We start from the raw sequence: 22,343 nt of genomic DNA, 5'->3' as shown, positions 1-22,343 counted from the left end.
ATTAGGGCCCATTTTTTCGAACTGCCGATTTTCACTCTTCAGTGTTTTTTTTTTTACTATAATCACAAAACAATTGGATTAACTTTACATTTGACTATGCAAATATGATTATGCATTAGTTCCTTCACCCCTTCGTGTCAGTTTTATTAAATAAAAAAAACAAATTCCCCCACTTTTGCCAAGCTTTTGAAATCAGATGTTCCCTATTACCTGCCTTTGCCCTAATTGTAATATTTTATGAATAAAATAATATTTTTTATTCTCCCACAAATACATATTCTACTGTCGCATATGTTCGACATAAATAAAAGAAGGCTGCCATTCTTCTTATCTGCAAACAAACTGAAAACGAACGTAATTAGTCGAGCAAATGATTTTCGCCCGACACGAAAATACGTAGAAGCTTAAAAGCTGTTCTTATTGTTTCCAACTCAAGGAGAGAGGGTGTGAGATATTAACCCCGCGGGATTCGTGAAACGCGTGCGCGGTGAAGTAACTAGAAGCAACGAGAAGTGGGCGGAAAATAATTATTTAATCAAAAGACCGGCCGAGATAAACAAACGGTTATGCTAATTACTGTAGCGCAGGGTAACGAATGTGCGCGAGGCTGTGAGTAATGCTTCATGGGAGAGTAATACCCTCTGCTCTTTACTTTCCACCAGTAGATACTTAAAGGTTGCATATGTAAATCTCTAGAGTGCACGAATTATGCAAAACTCTACGATATTCCTCGCCGTGTTTCCGCAATGATATGTTTACTGCTTACTTTTTAAGAGGTTCTGCAGGATGGATGCACGCGCGCTAATTAAACAGAATTTTATCGTGCACTTCTGGTACGATTTTCCGCGAATACAATGCTGCGATTATTATTACGTCTCGCACTGGTATTCGTCAGTGCGCTTTTCTCGTGCCGTGAAAATTCGTAGGTCCGATTGATAAATAACATTAATGCAGTCGCATTGTAAGCTTAAATTTCACAGCATTCACCTGTAGAAAAATTTTCGCGTTCAGTACTAGGCACTCGTTTCTTGTTAACCCTTAACTGACATACTGTTTTTGGCAAACGTGACTGGTATACTGGGGTCGTGGCAGACCCCAAATAAAAAAGGGCACAGAAATTTGTAAAGTCGACGCTAGAGCAACCACTACGAATATTTTCTTCATAGGTAATATATAAAATAATAGAAGCTTAGAAGGTTAAACTATTATTATAAAATTAATTAGAAATTCAGTTTACCAACTTAGACAACCGAAAATTGTACATCGAACTTTGGGTGCTTGGGGTCACGAGCGACCCCAGGATACCAGTTAAGGGTTAAAAATCAAGCATCCCTTTTTCAATTAATTACAAAGAAACAAATTGAAGCTGAGATTATGAGTCTTGTGAAAAGTTCTGCTCCGAGTATTTAATTCTCCGTAATCCCATCCCGTGACAAATTTACGCGTGTAGAGAAGTGTAGGAAAATGCGCCGCGACTGGTATCTGTGATTTTTGATTGCACACAGGAATCAGACGAACGTAGCACAGGCAGAAGTAGCAAGAATACGCTTTGTGTCGTCGATGACAAGCTAAGGATGATTTGTGGGAGAGAAACGACGGTAATACGTATGAATTATGGACGTAATCTGCGACGAACAGTTTTAATACGGAACGTTTAAAAATATATGATATAGTACGCGCGATTCTGCGTTTTTTTTTTATTGACACGAGCACCGCGGTATGAATCATATGAATTTATGGCTCGGACTTGCTACATGTATTTATTATTGAAGAATCCAGCATAGACATGGCACTGCGATTTCTTTCCTTTCTTCGTTCTTTGCAACAATTTTAGAAATAGAAATTCTCCACTTTATGGCAATTGAAATTGTAGGATACGATTTTTTTTACTTATGTCACAGGTTCCATCAGATGTTTAACTGTTAGGATTTTTTAGTGCTTGGTGATTCCTATTATATTTCAGTATTCGATGGCAGCTGAAAAAATTATTTGCAATTATTCGCGTTGTGATATTTCAATTTAGAGTCAAGCTAATATTTACTTGGAGTGGCATTAAAATAAAATAGTACAGTGGGGGTTGAAAGCATTGGGGTGGCAAGCCTTTTTACTTTGATATTATTTTGCTCTTTAGATTCTGTAATTGCTTTATCGTTACGAAGCCATTTACATCGACGAGACGAGGAGTATATCAAAGTTTACCGTAAACTGATCTTGGCGATCTGTACCTTCTATATGCAAAATAAATATATTTTTTCCAAAACTCAGTTACAGACTATTTTTTGTCTGAAAATATCATATCGGAACAACAACTCTGCAGATTTTCAGCTTCTAATATTGAAGTTTGTAAAAGTTACAAATTTCTTGAAGATTTCCTTCGCTTTTTCTCGACATATGGTAATCTAGAATTTTTTTTACAAAAACTGTGATTAAATCGCAATCAAAATTTTAATTGCAATACATTCTAGAGACTTCGAAATAGAGACCCATGATTTTTTTCATAACAATTGGATTCTTTAGACGAGAATGGCAGTCGTTCAAGAAAGTGCCCTGGGTGTAAGCCACCCAGGTATGTCAAAGTTGCTCGAAAAAAGAAGTGTGTGTCAACGAAGGGTTAAGATGAAAATATTTAATGAAAACGGTGCGTATCTACAAAATTACTTTCCATTTAAAAGGTAATTGATTGTAATAAAAACAATATAATTACCTAAACTTTCCCCTTTTTTTTATTTATTTTATTATTGCCACCTAATTCGTGGCGCTGCAGAAATAAATTACAATGGGCAGAAAATTAACAAAATTTCGATCACTGGCAGTGGATTAAATTTCGACACGTGCGCCGACACATGCACGATTTCCTCCAGCGGCTGGGAACGGTACGTAACGTCCAAGTGGAAGATCAATAAAAAGACACGTCTATATAACCGGGAAGGTTATCTATCTAGGGCTATCCTGGATTTTCAGATAATAAGGTGCTCTAGTATGCCACAGAGCGCGTTCTAAAAATGGATCGACCCTTCCAAGAGTAATCTCATAAATAAAGAGCTTTACGCCCTCGAAGCAAGTGGTTCATACATATGAAAATAGAAGAAAAAGGGGAGGAGTGTGATCCATTGAAATGGGACACGGAGTATATAAAAATTATTCGGTGCTTACAGCAACTATTATAAATTTTTTGTCGATACTTAGCAATTTCGTTGCTTGTACGAAAATCGACGAGTTCTTAAGATCCAACCAGTTGGAATCGTTTAGAAATGTGTACTTCTATAACACTTCGTCTAAGTACTTCGATTGAAACGAGTCACTTGAAATTTTTCAAGTTTTTACATCACCTCGAATCGCACAATTCGAATATTTGTAATTGACTAGAATTTTCAAACAGATCGAGTTTTCTATTTTTAACGCTATTACGTATTACTATTTCCTCTGCAAATCAGCTGTCTATTCTGAAACTAGTATATCTCCAATTTTGTCTTACTTCGAAATATTATAAGTTTAGCATTTCAACCTGCATCTTTGATATTGTTCTTCGCGATGATAAATAATTTAACATTCTCAGTGATGCCAGCGTCTCCTTTCGTCGATATTTTCTGAGAAACGTCGGAAGTATTGCCCACGAGTCCCTGAATGCTTGCCTTGAAAGCAAATCGAGGCTCAGTGTCTTCGAAAATAAAACATTCCCAGCAGCGGACTGGAAGATTCATTTTTTAAAACCTTGCGCCACTGTAACGATACGTGTTGATTTGTCAAGTAGGTGTACACTTTGACAGAACACTTCTAACGTAAGCAAATCAGCGGACTAATTCATACGATACGAGCGTTCCACAGCGTAGTACACCCAGAATACTAGCTGCTTAATGTTCGTAATTTAGTTCGTCCTTCAGCGTTCGTATGGGCCCCTTGTTTAGCGAAGAAAGGTCCATTCTCTTGTTCCATGAATCAACGAAAGCATGGAAACAGAGGATACTTGAGACCAGTGGAAAGTTTGTCGAGACAGTGTGGCTATGTTTCGCTGATGCACGACCAAGGAGCGCGGGACGGAAGAAGACGGAGGGGCCAAAGTAAAGCTCGCTCTTACTTTAAAAGTAATCTGAGTTTCTGACAGTTCCAGTAGAAAAAAAACTGCCCTTCCTTCGTCCAGCACAAAGATTGCGAAAACTTTCCCGATTTAGCCACTAACCGACGGTAAGATGGTCGATTATTGTTCGACAGACATCGTCGCCACTCGATTATTCCTCAGCGAAGAAAGGGAACGATTCGGGATGCATCTTCGGAACTCATTATCTCAACGTCGCTCTCTGAATTATCAGAGGGTCTTGCGTGATTCTCTTGATTCTCTTGCAGAAACAGCAAGGGGAAGACGAAAATTCGAAATCAGAGCGATGTCAACTCGGGCCTAACGAATTGATGCTGAATTTTTGGGATTCCCTTTCGAAGGGGTGGAGCTATTAATGCTTAAGGGGTTGTGCCTAGTCAGCTTTCGAAAAAGACCCCGATTTTCGGGAATTTTTTATGGAATATCTACTGTATATTTTTTTATGACTATTCGCTTATTTTAAAAGTACATATATGCAGCAGCTCTCAGTTATTTTGTTATAGAAAAGCATTAAAATATGAAGGAATAATAACCATTTTCGTGGAAGCTGTTTTGATATCGGAGAGCAAGATATTTTGGAAACCGCTGTATCGATTGGCCTAAACTTTTGCAGACTTCTTTTATATGCCAGAGACTAGTAGATGAACGAAGGATTTTTTGTTTTAACAAAGACTCTATTTTTAATTAACGAAAAACGAACGATTCAAACTTCGAAAATCCGTGGTTTTGCGTTCAGCGGCCGTCATTTTGTCAAAAATCAACTTTTTTTAAAAAAAAAAACCTTCGTTCATCTACTGAATTCATTAACAGAATATTTTTGAATTTTTAATTTTAGATGGTGCGGCTCAGAGAAAACTTGCTCGCTGCACAGCGCCTTTATGAAAACAGCTTCCGCGAGAATGGCTGTTATTCGTTTACTTTTTGACGTTTTTCTGTATTAAAATTGCCGAGGGTTTCTCCATGCATGTACTTTTAAAATAAGCGAATAATTGTAAACGAATATACAGTAGATATTCCACAACAAATTCCCGAAAATCGCGTTCTGTTTAAAAAACCGAGTAGGCATAACCCCTTAAACTAAAGCATAGGTGCTGAAACACGATCGTTAATTGATTTTTAAATGTTCGAATTTAGTGTTGGCACCTAGATTGGTAGCAGTCACTGGGATAGTAATTAATAGAATATTACAAACTAAAAAAAAGAGCGTTTATTAATAAAAAATTTTCTCAATCATACTGTCTTTTTTCAACAGAATTTTACTTACATTTCTCGAACTGAAAGATGACAAACAAAAATACGGACGTCGATATTATTTTGCAATGCAAAGCGGCGTTAAAATCGCTGCCTTCGTTTATGTTGCAGATCGTTAGAACGTAAAAGAGTCTACACCCTCAGATACGAACTAACTAGAAACCAGAAGGAATATGAATCTTTCTTTAAAAGAGATGATGCTGCTGCAAAGTGTCTACAGTATCAGTGATACTGTATCACCGAGCAGCCTTTAACGGACAACTTAATATAATTCAACAAATAAAAGTTACAAAAATACTTTACTCTTATTATTACTCATCTATAAGTCTAATTTAATTTATTTCCCGCGAGTAATAAAGTCGCAACGGTACCTAACAATAACAACAACAATCGCGAGAAGTACTAGAAATTTTCTTAATTCATTATAAACTTACACTTCATTTGCATCGTGCGAATCTACCAGAAAAGATTGCATTATTTATGCTACCACCTAATACTTACTAAATCCTTTGCTTCGCTTGCTCGTGTTCAGCTTACCACTTTTCACGCCCCAGCTGATTTTCCTCTGTCAAGCTCTCGCGCGATTTTAAATCGCAATTTCACGGAATCGTGGAAGCAGAGGCACGTGCCGGCTGCTCCGCAGTGGGGATCCTCAGGGTTCACGAGGCCTAAACCCTGCCATGCGCCTGTCCCGGCGCGCCAGTTTCTTAACGCTAGCCTGGTTGGGCCAGCACCCTGTAACGCGGTGCCATTCAAAGTCGCGTCCGCATCGTCCCCCGTGCCCGAGAATTACCATCGGGCGTGAAGAACGTGCCACTGTTCCGCGTGCGTGTGCGGATGCACGCGATACGTCCTCTAAAAACATTACACGCCTCGACAGAGGACGTTAACGCTCCGGCGAGGTATGAGCGCAGGCGAGTGTTAATTGCGAATCCCAGTACTCTCAATTGCTAGGGCACCCGCGCTGATAAGAACGCTGGAATCGGACGGTTCTTTGCAACAATCGCGAGATGCCGCGCGAAAAGTAAGCGACAGTGGAACGCGGAGAAATGTTATGTAACAGAAGTGGCTGTGTAGTAACGGGACTGTTCGCAGAGTGCGCTGTCTGAGGAATAAGAAGGTGGAGGAAGGGGTTCTTATTGAATTACGTGGCAATTGCGATCGAGAGCTAGGGAATGTTGAAAATTTAATTTTCTTTGATCTAAAGTAGTGGTTAAAAGAATGTTTGGATATACTTCCGAATGGCCCCAGTGGCCGATCGACGCGAGGCTTGAGGGGATGGGCGTTGAGGGGGTGTGGACCCTAAATCTAAAATCGTAGCTCCGGGAATTTATTAGCTCCCGAAATATTAATACAAAAATTATTGTTAATTTTTTTTTACAAATTATTTTCTTGAATTGCATCTACGTAGCCCTAACGGGGTTTCATCCTGCCCTCCCCCCAATTTGTCCTACGGACAGCTGGACGCGTTCCCCTTACCTCCGCGTGCCCCTCAGGCGCCGAAATGGCACGCATATTTAGCTGAAATTCAAATAAAAAATTGTACTCTATATTTTCGTCTTATTTTAGCCTGTAGAATCACCCCTCTAGAGTATTGCCTATCAATAAAGTAATAGGTATCCACCCTGTATAATAGGATGGATCGCATCTCCAAGTTTATGGTCGAAATCTCCAAACTTACAGCGCTTTACGCGCCCCCCGCACTAATCTAGCCCCAACCAATACTAATATCCAGAACAAGTTGGGAAGTGGAAAATACCCGACGGAAAAGAACTTTTTTCAAAATTTTTTTAAAGCAAATTTGAAGCGCTTATTGTACCATTAAACTTTTGTTTGAATTTTTTTCTGTCTCTTGTACTTCAGGAGTTAGTCGCGAAAAAGTGAGTTAGTTTTCACAACCTTAAAGGGCTAATAGGCACGAGTGAAACACACCGTTGTTCTTGGCTTGAGTCACTTTATAAACCCACAAAGTTGCGTTCCAATCGGTGACTGCGAGTTCGCGGTATTCCCCTGTAAGTAGCATTCTGTAGATTCTTCGTGGACTGTAAATACTTGGTATAAATACGTTGAAATGTCAGAATACTCCTGCTCAGAACTGGTTGCGATTCACAGGTGATCCTAAATTATTCTGCCAGCCCTCAGTCTACTAATCATAATGGTAGAAAAATGTATTGCAAATATAGGCTGGCGAATGTGGCATTCCAAGTAGCAGCCTTTCTAAGTTGTTTTATTTAAGAGCTAGCAGACAGAGAGGTAGTTTGACATTAATGTGGTCCAGTTTTTCTCGTGATAGGTATTAATCACTGAAACCTCGGCCAGAATGTAGTCATTGGGGCGGGCAGCATTAATGCAGAGTAAGGTTAGCTCTAATTGCGTTTGCATTACTCTTAATTGCGACCGTATTTGTGCCGTGGTCGAAACAGCTGCGCCTGTGTGGTAGTTCAAATGGTCCCGGGGTTAAATTAATCACAGCTACTTGGCAAAAATGTATTCGTAGGTACACAATGCTATTCTTCAATAAATGATGGTATTCACCACCATAATTACAAACTGAGAAATTTCTTAGACAACGAAACGACCTTCTTTTTTATAAATCGTGTCTGCTAAAATTATCATTTTATATTCTACTGTAAATTTAAACCTGCCATTTTGTACAGATTTTCGAGAAATCAGTGTCTCATTTTTAGTTAAAATTTCACAAGAATTGGATTCTATTACACATTCTGGGGACGAAATTTCAAATTTTAATATTCCCGGCAAATATACACTTTCGTCATTCTCTGACGTATCTAATAAAATAAAATTTGATATTTAAATACGACATTCACAAACCATGTATTCGTCACGTGCAAGCGTGCTTAACAATATCTTGAGACTGGATTTTTCCGAAAACAAAGCCTCTCATAAAAAAATTTATTCTGCAATTTCGTCTGATTTTGCACACAAGAAGTCCGTTGCTCGCTTGCGCTATCTTGTCCCCACCCTGCGTAACCCTCCACTTCTCCTCGTCAGTCGGTCTGTTGCACCTTACGCTAACCTACCCCCGCCCCGTTGTAATTAATACGTTGTTTATTTCTGCGTCGTATGTAAAAAGCATAATAATCATCCAATTACTAAAGACATTGAAAAGAGCGGTGGTAATCGATGCTGCCCCACCACAACCAGCATCCCGATCACGACGTTCCTACTTTAATGGCCGACTCTTACAGCAATTTGCGCCAACATGAAAACTGCCTATGCGGCTGAGAAAACAGCGGGATAGCACAGAGGGACGCGGCTATTCTGGTCTCGTTTTAAGTCGGAGGCCCGCGTTCGCCAGAGCGGCTTATAAATTACCGTCAGTCAGTAATTACAGTTGACAAGAAGATGTACAGCCCCATTTAAACCGGCGATCGGATTGAAATTTAGCGCGATACACGGCCGCGATTAATCGCGAGCCGCAACTTTGTGGACAAGCGTTGATTTTCGGTTTACATAATGTATCCGGAGCCTTGCCCGCCCGGGGGCCGTGCGAATTTTTTCACCGTCGTTTTGCATTCCAGCCGCGCGAACGCTTAATAAGTCGAATGGACGGTGTGCAATTACAGAGCGGAAGTTGGCTATGTGTACGGCCAGAAACTGTCGATGCAAATAAAGTCGAATAAACGGCGACAGTGCGTTCACTGCATAATACCAGGCGCAAAGTTTAGTGGCAATTTCCTTTCGCGCTGCCGCGAACGTGTAAGCTTCTGCGGGGCTCTCATGTTAAATACTCGGCAACTGGCGTCTCGTGTTATCCTTCATCGAGCCGTATCGCGGCAGAACACCGCGACTGACGGCGCTAATTATGACAAAACGACGCGCGTTTCGATCGTTTCTATTTGTGGATGAAATAGCTACTCGATTTCGCAAGTAACCAACCGCGGAGGAGTTAACTACGAATATGGCGGGCGAGCAACCAACGATCGCTGCAACCTATGGTATCAAGCGTGGTAACTAGTTTTTTAGTCTGTCTTCGCTAGGCATTACTATGCTATGTAACAAGACGCCCAAGGTAAGGCGTTTGTGTTGGGAATCCCCCTAGAAAAAATTCTCCCTGCGAAATACGAAATTTTACAACTTTTGGGTACCAGACGGGTACCTGTTCAATTCTTCATCTGGAGGGCATTTCGAGGGGCCTAACAGGGGAAGTTAGGCAACCCGGAAAATTATAAAATTATGCAACTAGAGTAGAGGAGTAGAGTAGTAGAGTAGTAGAGTAGTAGAGTAGTAGAGTAGTAGAGTAGTAGAGTAGTAGAGTAGTGGAGTAGTGGAGTAGTGGAGTAATGGAGTAGTGGAGTAGTAGAGTGGTAGAGTAATAGAGGAGTAGTATAGTAGTAGAGTAATAGAGGAGTAGTATAGTAGTAGAGTAATATAGGAGAAAAGTAGTAGTAGAGTAGTAAAGTAGTAGAGTAGTAGAGTAGTAGAGTAGTAGAGTAGTAGAGTAGTAGAGTAGTAGAGTAGTAGAGTAGCCTAGAGTAGTAGAGTAGTAGAGTAGCCTAGAGTAGTAGAGTAGTAGAGTAGTAGAGTATCCTAGAGTAGTAGAGTAGTAGAGTAGTAGAGTAGCCTAGAGTAGTAGAGTAGTTCATGGATAAGACAAACCTATTTTTTGACGGTGCCCTAGTGCGGTTTTGGGGGGTGATGCCACCTCTTAAATAAATTGCAGACTTTCTTTTTCGTGAAATATCTCGAAAACGGTGAGAGATATTGGAAAGAAGTTTATACAAAAGTTGCATCTTTTTTATCTCTATAAAACTGCGTAAATGTAATTATTGAATTATGGATTGTTGGTTGGTATAACTTGAAAAGTATGGATTTTTCGATAATTAATTTTAAGCAGTTTTGTAGATGTAAGAAAGAGATGCAATTTTGTTTAAACTTCTTTTCGATATCTCTCACCGTTCTCGAGATATTCCACGAAAAAGGAAATTCTGATTTTTTTCAAGGGCTGATTTAACGTCCTAAAACGAAATACCGATTTTCCAACTTTCGGGTACTTTTCTGGTACCTATACTAGGTATCCAAAACTTAGTGTTCAGCATTTCTTAAAACCCTTAGGGTCAATAAGATAAACATAATCCTGTTTTAGGCAACAAGTACTACCACTTTCGAATTTTCCAGACTTGGGAATTTCTACGGGATTTTTGGGAGCCCCGGAAACTTCCTGAATTTGAAGCTTTTAGGTCATCGGGAAGAACAAAAAAAGTCTCTGAACAGATTTTCTTAACAAACGAACCGATACTTACCTTAAGCGTTTTATTATATAGGATTGTCATTAGACGTCTGGTGGATTAAATTGTACAAATCTTGATAACTACCTGACACACACACAATGCCTGACAGTTTTGAACGTTGGCGCGTTAGAGTGAATATACAGGTTTTATACGTAATTTAGAATTTTTAATCGAACTGTACTTTCGACTCACATTTTCGTAAATCAGTTAAACATATGCTACTCTGGAGGATTTACAATGGCGTTCTAGGGAAGTAGGTTAAAACTGAAGTCTGTACGAGCCGGAGATCGAGGAATTACTGGGGTAACTTCCAAAGGGCTTTTCAATTCGCAGTTTTCTGGGTTAATAAAGATGTATTAAGTGTTTGGTGAACCGTCGATTAAAACTTTCCTATGCGTTCCGTGCGTTTGCTCTTCGTAGTTGAATTTGTAACTTTGGCTACCACGTTGAGAATGCAAGCCGTGGAACTTCAAAGTAAAATCAAACAAATGTAACGGGAAACTTACTCAGCGGTACTGTGCCAATCCCTTTTTCCCAAAACACAATGTGAAAACAATTGTACTGTTGGATGCAAGGCGGGCTTCAGTGCCACAAGTCAGTTTCGAGAAAATTATCTGTAAACATTGCGAAGTTAGACATTTTTCATACATAGTGAAGTCCTTGTAAAACTGTCTATAATATTTATAAATTTGATATATCTCCTTTGTAGTTGCATTCTACAATCGCAATTATGTAATAAATTAATCAGTGAAAATAATTTTAATTATAGCCCTCGCGGGCCCTTCGTGCATAGAATGGAGGAATATCGAAAAAAATGTTGTTTCTTAACATTATCTTTTATTATTCATTTAATATTTGCATAATATTTAAAAAAATATAGAATATTGGAAAAATATAGTCACAAAAATAGTCATAGATCGTGTCATGTTCAGATTGATGTATGTTTGGCTCACACACGAGTTAGGGTCAGTTGGTCAACATCGATTTACAAGATTTACCATAGCTTTATCCAATTTAAACATAGTACAACGAAATTTCGAAGCCATATTTAGAAAAGGAAATGAGGAATCTAATTATGCATTTTATGCAACAAGGGTTTCAGGGTCTTGATGCCATTCTTAGATCCAACAGTACAATTTCTTTAAACGGGTGCTTCCACCACTAGAAGTGCTTACCATTATCAGGGCAAAAACTAGATATGCCATTGCAACTAATTAGACTACATTTTTGCAAAGTAGGTACCCATTAGCTTTTCCTAAATGATTTGGTTTGGTCGCCGAATTTCACCCATCGATTACATAATTTTACAATCTCTATTGCTATCGTTCACTGTCTGCATTGCGTACTCGTGCTAATTCACAGTGTAATAAACAATCGTGTGTAACTGTTACATCCTGGAAGAGGTCACCGCGTGTTAAAACTCGTGAGTCTTTAAATCACGTCCACCGAAACATGGCACGGCATGGTTACCGTAACCCTATTAACGTAATTATTGATTTCACCGCGTTCTAGTCAGAACCCGTCATTATGGACAATGCCATTAACCTCGACAGGATGACGCGTCCACGTTTACCCTCATTGCGTGCCGCCACGTTTCATGGCTGTGGGGCGAATCGGTCACTAGTGCATAATCTGTTATGAAATATGTTGCAGGAATAAAAAAATACCATTGGTTATTAATGCCCACTTAAGAGACTGAAATTCAGGTTAGCCGATCGGTTTACTGAAGGTGCAGTCCCGATGCATCTTGTCCCCGCGCAACTTGCTTTATCATTCACCGTTTTACGATTTTCTTCCATTCAAAGCTTTCAATTTACCTGTGCTCCACATATTTGGTTTGTCTTTGGGAAGGAACTACAATGGGGGTCAGAAGAAAGTATGAAACTCATATGTTTGTGCTTGCATAACTAACTTAATACTAGGGTTTAAGGGGCTGTTCCGATCTAGAGCCCATCAAAATAGGTGATCTTTAGGAATTAATTAAAGGAAAACTACTGCATATAATTCGACGAGACTTTTGGCATTGTATTAAGGATGTCTGAAACTATAGAAATAAAATTTTTGTTTTATAATTAATCATTGCAGACAGCACTGGGCAGTCGTTTAAAAATGCATCCCAAACGGTGGAACCTGTAGCACCTAAAACATTAGTCTGAAATAAAAAACAATACGAGATTATTAAAGGGCGTGGAACACGCTCGTGTACTTAGCAGTAAAAATGACAAAAAAATGCATTCTTTTGAGAAAATTACGACGCTTAAAGTTTGAAATCACTGTTTCCCTATATTTTCGTCCCTTCGTGGCCCTTAAAAATTACAACTTTTCAAAAATTATAAAATGTTAGTGGTTTCTCCACTACACAGAAGTATATTCTTCAAAATAAAAATAGTTTCAGTTGAATCGGATAATAACTTTTTGAGATGTTGGTTCCACCGTTTTTAAGAACACTGTTTCGAGAAAAACACGTTTAAACTTTTACGTGAGCGCCGAGTGGCCGGGTGTTAGCCACGCATTTGCCGTTACTCTAAAAACTACTACACTAGTAGTGTGAATGAAATTATCATAAGAAAAGCACAGGAACAGTAAAACGAACCGAGCCAGGCCGTATCGAGGACGCACTCGTTCTCTGTCATCGGCGTGTTTTCACGCCGAGGCGATGCCTCGGAAATATAGATGGCAACCAGGGTTGCCACCTCTCCGGTTTTCGCCCGGAAACTCCGGGTTTTGAAGGACATCTCCGGGCTCCGGTTTTACTGCAAAAATTTCCGTGTTGTAAAAAAAATGAGATAATAAGAAATCGCGATATTATACAACGGTATCGATTTTATATACAATTAAACTTATTAATTAAAATAAACAGATATTTTTAAATTCTGAATTGTTAAAATTCTTAAAAGAATTGCACCTTTGTTTTTCGGATATTCGAGAACAAAACTTTTTTTTTTGCTTTTTCCATATCCGGGTTTATATTCGAATCTCCGGGTTGGATCGTATGGCACTCCGGGATTTATATGGCGATAAGGTGGCAACCCTGACAGCAACCCAAACGGTGGGCACTATAGAAATTTTCTGATTCCTAAAATCTAACTTTTGGTGGAAACACTTTTTAGTCAAATTATCGCAAATACAGTATTTCCTCGTTACGGGCTCGGTTTGGTGTACACGATACGGACTTTTCGCTATCCCCACCACTTCTATCTCACTCTTGTCCGGCGAAGGCGAGAGCGAGATGGAACGAGCGCGAGCGAGAGGCACTGAAAGCGAGCGAGGACGGTACGAGACAGACGACGCGCTGATGTTTTGTCTCGCTCCGTCTTTCGGACGCCTGACACTCTGTCCTTTGCGTGCGCGATGGTCGCGAGCGCTTACCGTGAACCGGGCCTGCGGCAAGATTTCGAGAACCGGTTTTCGTGCTCGCGGTAAGCGCTCGCGACCATCGCGCACGCTCGCCGCGCACGCACTGTTCCATCTCGCTCCCCCCCTTCGGCCAGAAAGAAGCTAGAAACGAGCACTCGGAATTAGGGCTCCGTTCACGATATGGGCTCAACGTCGGTCCCGTACAGCGAGCCGCTAACGAGGAAATACTGTACCTAAGAAATCGTGCATCGCGTTGAAGTCACCCTGTACAACGAAGCCTCGAAACCATTTAAGTGCTCAGGGCCCTCTAAACGTCTTAATCCGGCCCTGCCCACGCGCTTGATTCACTTTATCAAGTGCGAAATAAGTTCCACTATTATATCGAACATTTCACAAACGTATTCACGTATGATTCCTCATCTTCCTACGTACCTCGCGCGATTTCCTTTGATCGGAAAAACTTAACCGTACACAGGAATTCCAAAGAAAGAACTTTATAAATCAGTAATCAACGAGACGTGTAATGAGAATTTACAGAGTGCAGCAGCAAATGAAGGGAAGTGTCCGAGTTGTGCCTTCTCGTTGCGTACATGGGTGGGTCAGGAAGACACTTAAGATCGCCACGTGTGCAAAATAGGAGTCCTTAATTACGAGGAACGCACACACTTAGCGTGGCGTGTACCTACGGTAACGTGGTTTCCTTCGCCGAGCCTCGTTCGCATTAGTCAAGGCGCAGGATATTCTGCGTTAATGGCCGAGGCGAGCGAGTGACATTCGTTAAACGGTTTAATTATCAATGCGGGAGTCGTGGGTTCCCGTAAGTGAGACCCATTAGAACAAGCAGGTGTAATGAACTAGTTTAATGAGCATTCTCGCAGCGGCGCCCTTACACCAACCGAGACCCCAGGCTCCATCGTTTTGCAATTATAATAACCCAGTCAGCGGGATCTACTGTCTGCCTACAGCGATGTCACTGGAACGTTGCAACGTCAGTATTACTGATTAGACCAGCCAGCTGCGAGTAATATTAGCGCCGTCTGTGTCACGTGGCATTCGGCTCGAACAGGCAGATATTTTTTTGTTATTGCAGTAAGTACGTACATGCAGGGGGGCCCACCCAGAGATGGGCATTGTTTGAATAAAAAATGATTGAAATAACTTTTCAAATAAAGAGACTTCCTCTTTTTCCTTGGTCGACTAAAAGTTATCTTTGCCCATTTCTGGTCCCACGCTTCGGTGGCTTCAACGGTAGAAGGTAAATAAGATTTCATTAGACAACATCAAACGGTTCTGTAGACATTCGGTGTTTGGGAACGGACTATGGTGCGATTGGCACAACATTTTTAAAATTCGTCCAAACGACTTGAATTTCTTTCGGAAGCTAGAAGCAGTAGTTTACTAGGTGGCGGGCTACGTCGTTCTGAAAAAAATTGCAAGTGGATGGAATAGGGAAGAAAATAGTGAAAATAGTGAATTTTCCGAGGTTTTCGACCTTATTCTGCGGTATTTAAACGTTTGTTGCTCAGAGCAGCGTTAATCGATTTAGATGAAATTTTCAGCATGCATACAGCGTACCTAAATCTCCGAACGGGATTTTTTAAATTTTCACTAGAGGCTCGGATAAAAAGTTGAAAGAAACGACTTTCACTAGTTTCCTCGCTATTCTGTCCACTTGCAATTTTTTTTTAAACGACGTCGCGCGTCACCTAGTAAACTAATGCTTCTAACTTTTAAAAAAAAATCAAGTCGTTTGAACGAATTTTTAAAATGTTATGCGACTTCAAAGAGTACACACGTTCGGGACAAAACTCATAACTTCTGAGCTAATCAGTTCACGACCTAAGTAGCCTAATACTTTTTCAAGGAGAACATAAAACTGCATCGATTGACGAATAAACAAATATACAGTTCCTTTAAAAAGTTGAGGTGATCTTGATTTCTTATTGATTAAAAATTTTTCTATCAACATTTACTTTTGCAATCTCGTGTCAACTGAATCCTGGCTAACTTTTGTTCGTAACAAAGTTTCATCAAATTATTTCTATCACGTGTACCACGTTTGACTGGTAATTTAAAACTGAAGACAGCGTCCAGGATAGAAAAGTCAGGGTAGATATCGTGTAAACAATTGGAAGAAGTAGATCGGTTGTTTAGAACTTCCATACAACAACGTATCAACGCGCTGCGCGTTGGTTCGGTGCCCAAAGTGTTAATCGCTGCTTAAATCGCTTCCTCCGTCCCTGACACGGTCAAATGGGAAATAATTTTCAAATTCCGGCAGAATGTTCTCGCAATGCTCCACCGAGAATAGCAGTGCGTCGTGAAAGGGCGTAGCGTGAATTTAGCAATCGAATTTCGCCCGACTAGCGGCCCGAAGAAATTACCAGTCGGGGCTCGTGTGTACGCGGGATGCCTGCATAGCTAAAACCAGGGCTCAACTGGAAGATTACTACCGAACCCTGTCAACTGACTGCCTCCGCGTATAAGGAGACGAAGGAGGGAACAGTCTTGGCAGTCTTCAACTCGTTCAGAGCTCACTATGACGTCGGGGGCTTTGAATTGTTAATTCTGATTACCCTCTCGTCCCGACGTACTTTGCTCTTGCCACTTATCTAATGTACCGCCATTTGTGTCAGAGCTGAGTCACGTCTCAGGGTTTCAGGGTTGTTTCCGTCATTTCCGGGGGATCGTTAACGCCCTTCGCTACACCCAACGCTCTATATTTTCCAACACTTCTCCCCCCCCCCTCGCCCCCTGTCCACCACCTTTTCCACTTTGCTGCTCTGCCTCGACGTTTAAGCTCGCTGTAAGAAGGAGATCCTTTAACAGAGCTTGTCGGTTAAATATCGTGGAAAATGCGTTTTTATTCAAAGGGTTGAGAACAAGCGTTTAGTAGCAACTACAGTGGCTCGCATTAATATTCGGACACTTTTTAAAATCGCGTAACTTTTTTAGAATTGGTCCAAACGACTTGAGTTTTTTTGAGAAGCTAGAAGGATTAGTTTGCTAACTGACGCGTTTCGTCATTTTGAAAAGAAATGTATTTGGTTGGAATAGCGAAAAGAATAGTAAAGGTCGATTTTTAAACTTTTTGTTGTGAGCTTGTAATGAAAATTAAAAAAAAAAAACAGTTTGTAGATTGCAGTAAGTTGTATACGGGCCTAAAATTTCATCAAAATCGGTTAATCGCTGATTTCGGGAAATTTCGCGATTCTCGACCTTATTCTGCGATCTTTAAACGTTTGTAGCTCGGAACAACGTTAACCGATTTTGATGAAATTTTAGGCACGTATACAACTTACTGCAATCTACAAATACATTTTTTTTTCAAAACGACGAAACGCGTCAGTTAGCAAACTAATCCTTCTAGCTTCTCAAAAAAGCTCAAGTTGTTTGGACCAATTCTAAAAAAGTTATGTGATTTTAAAAAGTGTCCGAATATTAATGCGAGTCTCTGTAGGTAGGTTATTAATTATATATTGAGTTTTGAACTAGATAGGGTAGGTACTGTACAATTTCAATAAGGTTTTTTATTTCGTTATTTTTTTTAGGATTTCTGTTATTGTTTAAATAAAATCTAACGAATTACCTATATAATGTAAAACAGATTGCTTTTTTTATTAAAAAATTAGGAAGGGCTCCAAAAAATATCACACTGACCCTGAGTGTAGAATGGTTTCTCTGAAATATTAGGTGTAGCCGATGGTTTACTTTGAAGATAAAGATAATTAAGATTGGACACCATATAATCTTTGAATATGTTTCACGAATAGAAATTCGTGTCATTGGACGTAGAGAGGCGCAAGTGGTATAAGTTGATTTATTTGATTTCTATTCGTCGAATGATTTTTTGCCACTGGTTTCATTTATAACGGTAATTATTTATTGTACGAGTATTAAAAACATAAAACGATTCGACGTCACGAAAACGTGTACTATGTTGCCTATACATACCATATTTCTTTTTTCGACAGAAAGAAAAATGAATACCTTTTTAAGTAGGTGAAACCATTCTACTGACTATATGCACAGAAATATTCGTTAAAATTCAAAATTTGTTTTATATAAACTAGTATATTTTTGTATACTTTTAACCCATTATACACAGAATAAAGTACCTACGTTTTTTTGTTGTTGTTGTAAAATTGTAAAATTCACAGTGATATTATTCCAATCTTCAACTAAAATTTGTTTGAGCACTTCTGCGCTAGATGCAATTGAGAGAATATTAATCAAGGCTTTCACTATCATAAATTAAAACTGGTAATTCTGCCTGCAACATTAATTATGCAAAATATATTAGGTACATCGTATGTGATGGGCGAATACATTTGTGAGTAACTGAATATAAAAGCATAATTACCGAAGACGTAGTACTTCCTCGAATATCCTTTTACATCGCTATATTTTTCTCGATAATAAATACAAATTACTTTATACGATTTATTGGCATTAGTAATATTAATATGTACCGGTCGTCTCTGTTTCCAGTTACTGCAAATCATCCACCTCAGAGACCCTGGATACCACTGACGAGACCGAACAGGACGAGACCAACGTGTAAGTAAAACACTTTCGCGGCGAAAAATTATATTATATGGCGAAATGGAAGAATTCAAGGATAAATTATTTCCTTAGAAGACCTGGTCTCTTCTCGCAGAACCCGGTTTGTTGCGAATACCGAACGCGACTCTGCGCTTCAACATCTTGCGTATATATAATCCCAGTACGATAACGACACGAACTCATTAATATCCTTTATCTCTTTCCAGTACCTGTCGAAACTAATCCATCCATGAAACATACGATCGATAACGAAAATTAATTATTGCTCGAACTATCTAACAGCCATCTTAGCATTTCTTTTTACGTATTTGTAAATAAGCGACATGTAGTGTTACGAGAATCAAACCTGTTTCTCTTCCTTATAAGATTTTTATCAGTTTTGGTAAACATATTAAGTTAATGCGAATTTCTTCATTTCGCCGCACTGCTTGTCGCGGGGATGTGCGAAATTGAAATTATTGCCGGCCACAGGTAGTGGTATAAAATTTTGTTTTTGAAAAGGACAGATCATTTAAGAGAAAACGTGCATTTTCATATATTTTCTGATTTATTTAACTTGCACTCTTTTCCCTTTTCTATGTAAACGTCGAAATCTTTATTTTCACTGCCAGAATGCGATAACTCATTTTTGCTTCCGTTGTCCGATTGTGGATATTCTTTTCCACAGTCTAATGAATCACTTTCGTCACAGTCAGTGTCAGAACATTTTTCGTCTAAATTATCGATTTTTTTCAGTAATTTCATATTCCGTCAATGCTTTCCACAATTCCTAGAAAATTTTGTGCGTAACTTTTTTTACGGATCACGATAAAAAATAGAATTCCAAATTTCAATTTTTCCAATCTATTTTCATGAACAAGCGAAAGACATCAAGAAGATAAAAGAAGAATGCAACAATTGAGCAAACATAACACAGAAGTATTGCTTGGCATTTTGTGTTCATTTCTGCATTTAGTTTTCTAAAGAAGTATTTGAACTATACGGGAATATCATGAGAAACTTATGAAATAAAAAAAATTTACCTGCATTTCGTGAGGGGTGAAAACGACCCATCTCTATATATGTAGGTATACTACATATAAATTTCATAGAAAAAGCAAGCGAAGGAGCAAACTATTTTACAGAATTAATAATTTATGTATTTCGATAAAAATCACAAAAAAAATCAGAAAATACGATGTAGGTACTGAAAATGAGTCACGATGATAAGAAATGCTAAAACAATTAATTTTGACCACCTTGGCAGATCAAGTTTTAATGTTACAACAGCTAATGTTCAAAATGCTCGCTGTTTTCAAATAACATTTTTTAATACGAATATTTTTAACTAAATTCAGTGGTCACACCTTACGGGGTTCATCCTGTACATTATAAGCTGTCGTGCATTTCTACGTTTACTTAATAAACGCTCTAATAATAAGAATAGTAGAACGAGAATATCTACATGGCGCGTGTCTGACCACATACCAGACATTTCTACTTATCCGTTCGTTACGCGATAAAGAAACCGTAGGCGCAGGCTCAAGCACAAATATTTATTAAATTTACTGACAATCAGCAACCCATCGAACTAAATCGAAACCACGAATGCCGACGTAGACAGGATTACGTTTGCAAAAAGTTCGAACGATCAGTGTCGAGTACATCATGAGTGGTTACTAGTTAATTGAAAATCACAGCGACGTTAAAACTTATCCCGCGCCGCAGCCGTAATTGATTCCAGTGGGAAATCGCAGATGATTGTCGCGCGATGAAATCGCAGCGACCCACCGCGAGATGGTCAGTTGTTTTTAGACGTGGATTTGATTAAAGCCGAGTAACTGATATACGTTGATCGTTGCCGCGGCGAATAGAAGATAAATTTTCTGGGCGTAATTTATGATTCCGATGCATAACTGTACCCGAGAGAATTCTGCAGCTTATTAAACGGAAAGTATGTTTACGCTGACGTGATACATGGCACACTAGTAACGGAATACGCGTCCGTGAGCTCTGATTTATGATGGAACGCGGTAAAATGTGTAGTAATAGTTCCATTGATTACATATTTAGCCCCGCGCGTTCCATTTGCTTCCGTCCGTTTCTCCGGGGCAGGATTGATGGTCTCAACCAGCGACATTCAGAACGGTATGCAGTGAAACGACAGTCACAAATAGGCTTCTTCAAACATGCTCGCACTTAATTAATTTAGCTCAATATTGGGCTCATTGTTCTGTTATGTGTGAAATATGAATGATACTAGCGTTCATGCTTTCATTGCTTTTGTGGTGTAACGTTTAATAGATTTTTTTCCCGCAATATCCACTGGGCGATTCTTGTAGAGTTTTTCACCCCGAACACGAATCCACAAACTGTTTGTCTTCATCACCCTCAGTTTTCAAGAAATTCGATTTTGAAAGAAAAACTGCAAATTTTCAACTTTGAACATCTTCTGTGTCGAAACGGTAATAGTTACTCGGTTGCTCATTGCGTGAAATTATTCTACGAACCATCCCGAACACAACGGTATAAGTTATTATTGCATTATGAACAAAAGGAAAAGTACACCCGAAATGCACTCATTTTTGAAGATATCTTAAAAAGAGCCATTACCAATTCCCCCTAATAAAGCGGGCTAACGAAGCACCGTAATCCAGGCAATGGAATTAAACAAATACCAGACGGTGCCGAGCAGGAAGTGCCCGAGGGGGTAACCATATTACAGAGGATAAAGCAGCAGCGTTAATAAATGTCCCGCGAGACAAGGTAACGTAGCCTGCCCCAACAAAGAACACCTTGACCATTGGTCAACGCCGAGCCACCGGACCGGCGAGCCTCGCAGTCCCGGAGTGCCGCGTCGTACTCTGCCGATGGCTATACTACGCCATCTGGACAGATTTATTGCGCAGCATCGGCGGCCCATGTCGCGAAAGGGGCAGGAGAAAGCTAGAGCCAGACGGAATACAAAGAGGCGTAAACGGGGTCTACTGCCACCGCCACCACTGCCGCCGCGGCTGTCGGTGTCCAAAAAGAAGCCATTGTTGGATCTCCTATGAAATAGGCGAGATAAATCATTTTACTACGGGGCTACCCTATTCATTATTTATAATACGCTGTTATTATATTTCCGATGACCCGACAGCGCTGTCAATTCCTCCCCTGCCCCTGTGCCCCCTTGTTCCGCGCCTTTTCTTCTTCCCTTTTCTGCCATCCACCTGTGGCCAGCCAGACGTCAATCTTTCTTCTATGCACATCGTCGAACCTCACGGCAGGCGGCAGAAAAGTTTGGCACGCAAACGGGACGGTGACTCTGATGAGGGCAAGTTGAGGGCAATTTGCCTTGTAAGCATGGGTGTCCGGAGGGGGGGCGAGAGGGGCAGCTGGTTGAGAAAAAATCGCTTATTTTTAAAAGCTAATCTTTATTAAGTTTGTACTATAAAGTTTTTTTTTAATTGCAAAACTCAAACTCTAACAAGTGTGTAATAAAAATAATATATAAAAGGAAATTGTTTAAGTTAACCGATTTTATTTTATCTGATCAACAATGCACTGGAAACTAAAAAAATAAATCTTTTATTGTAGGTACTGAAATTAGAATCGTGATGTGTCGCTTTAAATAAAATCGTGGGGCAAGATATTTCATCGCTTTTCATCGGTCGTTTCGACGTTTGATTCTGTATTAAATTGATTCATATCCTGTTGTAAAATATCCTGCCCGCGATTTAATTTAAAGTGACATATCACAATCATAATTGCAGTACAAGAAAAAAAAATTATTTTTTAGTTTTTACAGCATTTTTTATCAAATTGGCATATGTTTTTTTTATATAATTTACTTTTTAGTG

General features: G+C 39.6%; 1 protein-coding gene across 2 annotated transcripts in view; it reads left to right on the top strand.

The window, feature by feature from the left end:
- The window catches only part of Twin (CCR4-NOT transcription complex subunit 6-like twin), a 405,710-nt gene that overhangs the window by 340,481 nt on the left and 42,886 nt on the right, over positions 1 to 22,343 (top strand). The window contains exons 1-2 of one of the 2 annotated variants that reach the window (XM_076813252.1): positions 9,112 to 9,315; positions 18,445 to 18,513. In XM_076813252.1, the coding sequence (XP_076669367.1) occupies positions 9,267 to 9,315; positions 18,445 to 18,513 (118 nt within the window). In that variant the 5' untranslated portion in view covers positions 9,112 to 9,266. Of the gene's footprint in view, positions 1 to 9,111; positions 9,316 to 18,444; positions 18,514 to 22,343 lie in introns of those variants that run through there. The other variant, XM_076813260.1, reaches the window with a different exon arrangement.

Source organism: Andrena cerasifolii, chromosome 1 (genome assembly GCF_050908995.1).
Source record: "Andrena cerasifolii isolate SP2316 chromosome 1, iyAndCera1_principal, whole genome shotgun sequence".
Lineage (NCBI taxonomy): Eukaryota > Metazoa > Arthropoda > Insecta > Hymenoptera > Andrenidae > Andrena > Andrena cerasifolii.
Note: the sequence above shows the minus strand (reverse complement) of the source record. Positions and strands in the feature narration are given on the sequence as shown.